Consider the following 10,353-nt stretch of genomic DNA (forward strand, 5'->3'; position numbering starts at 1 on the left):
GCGTGTGTGATTTGCATCTGTCGTTGCTAGTCCTCCCTGCAGCAGCAGCAGCAGAACAACAGTAACAGCAGCAGCAGCAGCAGCAGCAGCAGCAGCGAGAGCAGCAGCGGCAGCAGCAGCAGTAGCCGCGGAGAAGTGAGGATTGCGTGAGGCTTCTCATTAAAGCCGTAGTAATGAACATTATCGTACGTCATCGTTTGCCCTTGCATCGCCTGCAACACGATTCATGAGAGGTCCCGCTCATTCATGCTAGAAATAGAGAGAGAGGGGGGAGCGAGAGATAGAGGGGAAGAGAGAGAGAGAGAGAGAGAGAGAGAGAGAGAGAGAGAGAGAGAGATAGAGGGGGAGAGAGAGAGAGAGAGAGAGAAGGGGAAGGTGAGAGATAGAGATAGGGAGAGAGAAAGCTGGTCTCGGCGACCAAGAAATCAATCTATATCCATGAGGAGGCTCACGAACAAGGCGGCTACGCGGCCAAGCGACCAGCTACGTAGCAATCAATCTCACCCGGCTTCGCTGTCGTAAACCTCTCCCACACTTAACATTCCCCGCGCTTTGCTGCTCCCACAGGAAACCAAAGACAGCGTGGCACTCGATGACGTCGAGGTGACGCTGCCTCCGTCGCCGCGCGGACGCACGCTCGGCTCGCCGAAGCCCTCTCCGAAGATGCACATGAAGCAGGAGCGCGCGCAGCGCTCGCCGAAGCCCGGCGAGCGGCCGAGCGTGGCGAACGACACTAGCGGTGACAACAGCTCGCCGATGGAGCGGCTCGAGCGTGCGATCCGACCGCCCGGTGGCGCCCCGGACGCAGCGTGGCAGGGCGAGCGGGATGAGCACGGCGGCTCGACAGGATCTATCCCGGGCACGCTGTCCGACCTGAAGCACAAGCGGCGCTCGTCGAGCGACAACAAGCTGCAGCAGGAGGTGGTGGTGGCGCCCCCTGCCGGGAAGGCGAACGCGAAAAACGGTCGCACGTCACACAACGGCAAGCTGGACGAAAGCGGTAGTGGCGGCGGCGGGGGCGGGACGAGGATCCAGTTCGTGGAGACTAAGTACAAGTTCAGCAGCCTGCCGGGGGAGGTGGTCGGACCACGGCAGCGGAAGAAGGGCTGCCTGCAGTGTGTCGTGCTGTGATGCGTGCGTGCTGCCCCGGCAGTGCTAGTGTTACCTTGCCGCTGCTACTGCCGCGTCGGTCCTCACCCCGCAGTATGTGCGCACCCTGGATCTGTGACGCGACGGATCACCTGAAATCGGTCGCCGATCGTGGAAAATTATGCACATAATTGGGCATGCATGGGCAATATATGTATATTTATATGTATATGTATGTCTACGTATACTAATTTGTATATGTATATCATTTATATGTTTATGTATACGTATGTGTATATATATGTATATGTATATGTATATGTATATATATACATATAATATGTATATGTATGTGTATATGGATATCTATATGAATGACTGATACCTCATGTAGATTTCTTCAGCCGTAGTTGACAATAAAGCGTTTCGATATACAGTGCACAGAATAAATGTGAATAATCACGATTCAGCTACGTCTTAGCTACGTCTTAACTACGTCTTAGCTACGTCTTAGCTACGTCTTAGCTACGTCTTAACTACATCTTAGCTATGTCTTAGCGCTAGTGGCAACAGGTTTTATCTATTTTTTACCGTTTAGAATGTAGCCGTGTGCGTTTTGCACAATACACCTGCGGCAGCCATGCACACGTCACGTAGTTCTGTGTCAAGTCGTGTTGCACAAGTTTGCATTTTCGCACTAAGTGTTCAATAGCAGAAGTGGCCGACTCTAATCGTGTAGTTTTAGCATGACGTAATTAAACAGTGCTAACTAAAGCTAAGTGATTGATGAAACCAAAAGCATGCTATCGGCGGTTGCCGCATTAATACTTAATTAAGAGAAGCCCACAGCGATCGCGAATGTGATCGTGACAGCTTGCCTAATGCAGCGCCTCGAGGGAGTTGTGAGCGTCTGATACGGACACTGAATTACGTCATCGTGATCTTTGCTGGTTAGGCGGCGCGGTGAATGTCCGAGAAGGCCATATTGAGACCGCAAAATTACCGTTGCCTCTCTGATGCTGATGACTGTGGGTGGGACGGCTCGCTTTTTATCCCGTCTACGGGTCGGCTCTTTTTAAGAAAGGATGTACATTTTTAATCACGACGTTTCACAGTTTTAAATATTTACGGCGTTTTAAAGTCGCTTTTAATGCGCTGAGCAACGGCAGCTCACTTCGCTTGTGAAATTGTCGTGTCCAGATACGTCGGCGCCTACATAGAATCGATTTATTTTTATCAATAGCACGTGAACATCGCCACATGGACTCTTGTTACTTTGCTCTGAAGAGCGATGGCTTTTCTCCGGGCGCTGAAAGAATTTTCGTCGATGTATGGGGGTAAACCAACCAGTGTAGCGAACCTCTTTATCTGTAGAGTGGTGTGTGCCTTGTGCAGAGACAGGCCAGCTAAGCAGCTTTGAGGCTGACTGACTGTCGTGTGTGAGTGTGTGTGTTTGTGCGTGCGTGCGTGCACGCGTTCTCGCTTGCGTGCGTGCGTGCGTATTCGTGCATGCGCGCTTGAATGCGTGCGTGCGTGCGTGTTCGTGCGTGCGCGCGTGTGTGTATGCGGCAGGAGAAACGGCTTCGTTAGATCCAGATAGCATTCTCGTCCCATCATGGCTCGTAGAGATCGATTTATTCTTCGTCGTCGATGTAATCACTAGCAATGGCCTTTCAATTAGTATAATTATCGAACTAGAGTTTACGTTGTAGAACTTTATACTTATAGTCATCGCTCTCTCTATATATGTATACATACAGGCGCGTTATAGAAGTATTATTTACCAAGTCCCACAATCTAGCTTGCAGCTACCTTCCAGTAGGCAGCTTGAGAATAGTTGCACACGCGTTTTAAGCTTCTGACGTGGCAAGAGAATGCGTGTGTTTGAGCGCGTTCTTGCGTGCATGCGCCTGCGTGCGTACTATTTAAAACGCTGGACGGTTGTCACTGTATCGGAGGAAAGCAGTTTTTTATCTGCATGTATTCACGTGTGTGTAGTCAGATCATACCAGGTGTAATCTTCTGTAAATAATGCAATATTTTTACCACTCTGTGAGCATAATCATGTTATATTATTATTAAAATTGGCATTATATATATACTATTCCGTGTTGTTGATGTACAGACAATTTTAGATTTTGCAGTGATGATATTGAAGGGCTCTGTGTTACGAAATGATGTTGTGAAATTGATGGTAATTACATAAATGTACTTGAATGAAGCACAATAAGTTTTGTCTGTTATGTTTGCCAGTTAACACCCCCCCCCCCCCCCCACCCGGCAACTTATCACTGGACACGTCCCTGGCTCTCTTCTTGCTATCGCATCAATATCCGGCGAAACTCCGACAGCACATTCATTACAAGTGCAGCTTAAAACATTCAATGTAAATTTTTAAATCTGGTCTCACATTGCTGTAATCCATCTTGGTGCTATCACTCGACTGCTTCTGATTGTTCAATCTCGAGAATGTACGCACGGTGCCTACTTATAGCTATTAAGTCAATCCGGATTTCATCTGTTTAAGTGGAGTATTAGCACGTTGAGCAGGAACTGCTAATGTTTCTAATCAGAAATGAGCAGGTTTCTGCTATGCGTTGGCTGGTTTATCTCGACTGCCTTACTTTAGAATACTGGAATTTACATAATTCACATGTATATTCGCGCATCAGCAATTACTCGTCATGTCTATTTCTCACGCCTTTTATTACCTCTGCTTCTTAAGGATACTCCCCACCTTTTGCACGGGTATTACTTTAGTGAAGATTAAACGTTTATTGGCGAATGAATCAAATCAATCACTTGTTTTATTTATAGAGGAGATATATCTATGCTCAAGCCAAAAAATTTCATCAAATTTCCAGCACCTAATTATGTTACCACACAAATTTTGTATTTTTATGTAAAAATGGTATTTGGGATATTTCTCAACTACCAGAAAGAGTGAGGATACAAAAATTTTCCCACATTTTAAGCACAATATGGACCAAAATAGTGCGTCAGGATTTTTCTTTAATTTTCATATTTACCGAGAAAACTGGAGAAAAAAAACTGCTTAAAAATCAAGTTGTGTGTTAGAATTGAAAGTTTTAGCGAATAAAGAGGCATAACTAATAAAATACGGCACTTAATAACAATCCCTGACGCACTTCTTTACCACAATATGTTACCATTAAAACGAGTGTAAAATTAAATTAATCCGAGTTGTAATCACAGAGAAATATCCATTTATACATCGGCTACTATATCAGAAATCGAAACGGAGAAATCAGGGTTTTTCTATTTTTCACAATGAGTGACCGCCTGTGTGCAAAATGGGTGAACGTATGTGATATATCTATTGTTAGTACTTACTGCGACATATCCATGACTAACTGACACCACTAAATTGGTAAAATGTTCCATGCACCTTGAGAAATTCTAAGAAATTACGAGGTTACCATCGCAGAACGCGCGAACTCCGCTCATCCTGACATCACAAAGCTAATATGTCAACAAACGAGCGCCGTGTACCGCACTACAGTAAAGTGTGTTGCGAAGTGTTAGAACTATTTTGGGCGTGGGATACTTGTTGGATCACTAGCAGATGTACATGAATCAAGAGTACATAATAGGAGAAGAGTATAACACCGTTTTAACAGCGTTTTGCATAGTTTTCAATGCATAGTTCTCCTATTATGTACTCTTGATTCATGTACATCTGCTAGTGAAGCAAAACGCTCTGACAGTTCACACAGGTGGCACATAGTGTTAACCATCGAATAACGTTGAAAATGAAAAATCGGTAAAAATCGGTAAAAACCTTGAGAGTATCCTTAATGATCGTTAGACGTAGTCAAATGAGTTTAAAAATGTCACTTCAGTTTACAACTGCAGTCCATTTAAATACTTTGGAGATAGTGCAGACTTAATACGACAAGTCAAACTACCACAATGAAACAGAAATTAATTTACTTGAATGCGCAGTTTTACTCCCGAGTGGTTTTGCTTATGTCATATAAAGTCATATTGCAATAGTGCCTAGGTACACCGTAGTTAATTCCGTGTCATTACTAATGAATCGCTTACTAAACCTTACTCCATAATTCCTGATGTCATAGGTACGATAATTACAATTATGCCATTATAGATAGATAGATAGATAATAGGTTTATTGCAAAACTAGTGTTAACAACGTTACAATTAAAATAAATTTTGCAAACAAGATATCATCAGGCAGTATAAAACTGAAATTTATGATATTTACAATAATATATGTCCCATGGTAAGACATAGATATCACTTAAAATGTTGGTTCGTAAAATTATATCACTACAACTAAAAACCATCTTTAGAATATATACTAAATTTAAAATAGATATTTAAAGTGAATAAATAATAGCACCCTATGTATGATCGATGCTAATGTATGTCGGTTTCAATGGGTCTTGTAACGGAATCCTGACTGTTTATGCAACGATCACGTTTAGGATCATGTGTCCCGTTCTTTGTACGCGCTGTTAGAGAGAGAGAGAGGGGGACAGGGAAGCGAAAGAGAGGGGGAGCGAAGAACGCGAAAGAGAGGGGGAGCGAGGAAAGCGAAAGAGAGGGGAGCGAGGAAGGCGAGAGAGAGGGAAGCAAAAGAAAGGGGAGAGGAACGCGAGAGAGAGGGGGAGAGACGAACGCGAGAGAGGGGAGAGGAGAGAGAGAAAGCGCAGACTTCGCGTTCATTCGCCGATAGTATAGAGATGGAGAGAGAAAGTGAGCGAGCGAGAGAGAGATAGACAGACAGACAGACTGACAGACAGACAGACAGATATGAGAGAGGGAGAGAGAGAGTACTTTAGCTTGGCAGAGAAAACTTTACCCTTAACAGCCGGCTCTATCGTCTGTGCGCACTAGCTAATTTGACTGTCGCTGCGCACCCTGACGTTGAATATGTTGAATAAAATATTAGCTCGCCGCACTAGTATAGTCGTGCGATGTCGAGCACGATCGAACACGCCCCTATCCGACCCCGCGGTGGAAGCCAGCAGTCGTGACCGACTGAACTGCGTATCGACAGATAGCTCTGAATGCTGACGTCCCTACGATAACCAGGTCGGCTCCAGTCGCCAGAAATTTCGCAAATCTTTTTATTATGTATGTTTTGTCTCTTATTTTTCCATCGCGTGACAGAAATCGATCGTCAGTTAATAACGTAATTACGTTAGATATACATTGTCGGATATACATATCACTGTTGCTCTCTAGACGGCTACATCCTCATTAGCTTGACATATCATCCATACTAGATTCTTACATGACCGCCAGCCAATCAGCGCCGCTTATGCAAATTAAGACCACACTCCGTGAGAAAAAATCACGCGCACCGCCGGATCGCATCGATTGATCAGAGCAACGGTCCCGCGCGGCAAAGCCGTCTCCATCAGTAACTGAACTGTGTGCAGAAGACGCTGCATGACAACGTCGTGAAACGCTTGTTAGGCACATGCGCTGCGTAGTTACGAACCGTATACGTGCATGCGTGGTTAACTGCGCGGCGGGAATAAGCGTCAACCCACGTTTGCTGCATCTCTACTTACTAAAAGCAAAGCCCCTATATACTGTATGTAGGGTCTTTGCTAAAAGCATCGACGCTTAACGCTGAAGGCAGAGTTGATGGCCATGCTGCAATATAACACGCTGGGCTGCTAGCGAAATAAAGGTGCTTTTGTGAACACGAGCCGTTATCGTTCGTTGTCCTTTGTAGTCAGAAGTAGAATGCGCGCATCAAAGGTGATAGGCCTACGACACTCATATAACAGAAGGAACGTCGGGTTGCGTCCCATTATTAGCGTTTTCTTCACATCATCAGTAGCTGTACACTTGCCTAATCATTTGAGGCAGTTGAATTATCGTGAGTATAGGCTATGTGTGCTACGTATGCATTGTGCCGATGGACACAGAACACACTGTGGCTACGAAAGCTAATGTAATCCCATTGAATAAATGTTTTTTCATAACGTGCAAGGAATTAACTTTTGGAATGAGCTTTTTCGATATTTTTGTTTACAAAATCAGCAATAACGTATTCAAATTAACCACCAAAGAGTCTAAACATAGGTGCTTGAACTCTATAAGGACCTCAATCTAATCTACCCCATGAGGCTTGTTTCAGTAATTTCAACGCCTTCCCTTGCTCTTCAGAGCTGCGGGCTATAAATTCTTCCTCTTTTAGCTCTTGAATTCATGTCTCCAGGGTACTATAAAAGGCATTAGGCAGGGCGGGTAAAATCTTGGGTCGGGGCACACGACAAAAGTACTTAATTGCCTTGCCATCGGTTTTCCCGCCACTACGCACTATCCATTTCTGATAATCAGCAAAGCAATTAGCAACAGCAATAAGGCGGAGCAATGCAGCGGATAAGCACATAAAATAAGCACATACAGTAAACACCCGCATAAAAGAACCCGTGATTTTAAGAACCTCCAGGCTGAAATTGGACCAATAAAGCACCTATTATATAAGAACCTCTTCAGCCTGATAAATTAAACAGGTTCTTATATAAAAAAAAAATGCCGAAAATTAGAGCAAACTGGGGCAATCCAAGTATGTGTGCTACACCATTGGAAACCAACAACATGTAGTTTCAGATAATATTAATACCTTCTCACAGGAGGATTGGATTTTCCAGGGGGTATTTTGCCTCATTTTCCAGTAAATGTTGGGGCTTGATTTTGACGATACAGAGGATTGAGGGGGAGGATGGTGTGAATATTTTCTGAAACTATACAATATTGTATAGTACGATAATGTACACAATATCCCCCCCCAAATGAAGAACCTTTTTAAGAACCTATTCAGGCTGATTTTTCACTATGTACCATATATATAAGAACCACTTCAGCCTGAAACAGAAAATCACGGGTTCTTTTATGCGGGTGTTTACTGTAGTTCACTTATGGCAGAATTCTGAAACTTTGTACGTGTCTCTTACATGCGCTCCTAAAGATTTTCTGATATAGTACCAATTGAACAGCGCTTTCTCGTGGCGTACAGCGCTCCTAGACAGTTTAGCTGGCATTGCGTTATACTTAGAGAGGCATATACTTTAGTTTTTGGCTATAACTTCAACAATATTTATCCACTTAAATTCAAAAATAGCTCAATTATTTGCATGTAACTATACTGATACTATAGCAGCAATTTACTGAATATAGATTGTCTTTAAATTGTACAAAGAAACCATGTTTAAATAATGAATTAGATAAAAATGATTGAAAGTTGTCTTCAACTGGTATCTTATATCACCGATATGTCAAAAATTATTTAGTATGCATAAGCTTACTATATGCGTGTGCATCTTCTCCAAATTCTCGAACAAGACTGGAAATTTCTGGGCCCCCGACCATCCACCGATGAAGTGTCTGTAGTTGTCCTGTAGGTGTAGTTCATGAGCTTGATTAAGAAGCATGCCTGAGAATGGACGTTCTGTTTTGCAGAGTGTAAATTTACCTAATTCAAACTCCCTTCAAAGCCCTGAATGTTTGGTTTTAAAAACATTCCTGCATTTTCCGTATATAAACAGATGACCAGGGTGCACAGTTGGGCAGCGTGGACATTACCTGAAACAGAAAAATGCTGCGAGGAACTGGTTTGCTGTAGATGAAAATAAGTGTTCTGGTCGATGCAAATGCAGAAATGCAGCACTACAGTGAATTATTCTTTGTCGATGTGATGGACAACGTATAGTGTATATACTACATTTAAGTACTGAACGTGTGGCATTGTCACACTGTTATTAGATACGGAGCTAGCTTATACGCATGATATAGAGACAACCCATTCCCTTGGGCTACTGTTCGGACAAGATAATAATGACAATAATAACAATGTATAACGCATATGATAAATGATCTAATATCATAATATATATACAGTATATATATCTACATATATATATATATATATATATATATATATATATATATATATATATATATTGTTGTGAGATTATAGCGAAATTCGGAAGAGGGGCATAATGCAATAGGCTACCTGCACAACGGCCAGTGCGTTGTTCAATTAGCACTATATCAGAAAATCTTCAGGACCTCATACAATACACGTGTACAAAGTTGTACAATTCTTCACAAAAAGTTTGCAGCAAGTTATTCATTTGTTCCATCTTACCAGAGGCATGAGTCGAACCACGGAGATTTAAACCTGAGGTTCACAACGCTAACTAACAGTCACTATATATCTCAGTCGATCATAATCATTTCCTATACACTGAATCAAGGCTGTGATGCTTCGTTCGTGTAAACCAAAGCTCAAAATAATCCGGCTTTCTTGATTGTGGTCGTGTTTCATCGATTCGTTTCCATTTTCCGTTTTTCCTGATGCTAATACTGTTAGACACATTCAGTCCGCACATGTACATCTTCGTAAAGCTGCGCAACAGCCGAAAAGACACGAGTGTCAAGGTCTCGGCCTTTAGCGCATAGTGACTGAAGCTGGTGCTGCGAGAGTGAGACATGATGATCTTCGCTAACAGCTTCAGCGCAATCAGCGTCTGCGCATGCCTTGTAGAAAATCGAAAAAAACGAACGTGCATTAATTATGGCAAAATAAGTATAATTCATAGATGAATATATACTAGAGTAGCTCATGGTGGTTTAATTTGTATGCAATTTATGTCCAGAACTAAACTCTTCAAGAATCCACTAATTGTAGGTCCAGGAACAATATTTGGTTGGTAGGCCTAACACATTTCCCACTGACGGCGAAATAGTTTTTGGGCTACGCCCTTTTCGAGCGAAGTACTACCATCCACCGTGACTGTATCTACAGAACCGTTGGACCTAGGAGGTTGCCCGACCACTCAAAAGCGCAATGGCCACATTATGGGGGGTCAGTAATACATTTTCATATCCAAAAGTCAATGGTTTTTAAGATAATTGCCAAAAACCGATTTCAGCATGTTACGCACTACAATTATTCGTAATTGTTCCTGTTCCTATTGTTCAATTACTTGATTCCTGAAGAGTCTAGCAACAATCTGCATAGCAAACTACAATAAACCCTATTTATTTGTTGTTTCAGGAGGCGTTAGTGTTTAAAGTGATTACGTAACCGTAAATAGTAAAAGTAAATAGTAAAACAAAAACAAAAAATCCCACTTTTTCACAAAATATAAGGATTTTTGGTTATGGTTAAATTGCTGCATTATACTTCTTATTTTACTATATTGTTCGATGTAAACATACACTCGTGACTCATACATAGCCCATAGCAAGCAATTA

At 42.5% G+C, this 10,353-nt stretch overlaps 1 protein-coding gene across 2 annotated transcripts in view; it reads left to right on the top strand.

Moving 5' to 3' along the window:
- The window catches only part of LOC106808282 (protein phosphatase 1 regulatory subunit 16A-like), a 126,356-nt gene extending 124,999 nt beyond the window's left edge, over nucleotides 1–1,357 (top strand). For both annotated transcript variants that reach the window (XM_014810929.1, XM_014810930.1), the window contains one exon: nucleotides 568–1,357. In XM_014810929.1, coding sequence (XP_014666415.1) covers nucleotides 568–1,131 — 564 coding nt within the window. In that variant the 3' untranslated portion in view covers nucleotides 1,132–1,357. The remainder of the gene's footprint in view (nucleotides 1–567) is intronic.
- The last annotated feature ends 8,996 nt before the right edge of the window (nucleotides 1,358–10,353 follow it).

This window comes from Priapulus caudatus, unplaced genomic scaffold (assembly GCF_000485595.1).
Source record: "Priapulus caudatus unplaced genomic scaffold, Priapulus_caudatus-5.0.1 Scaffold265, whole genome shotgun sequence".
NCBI lineage: Eukaryota > Metazoa > Priapulida > Priapulimorpha > Priapulimorphida > Priapulidae > Priapulus > Priapulus caudatus.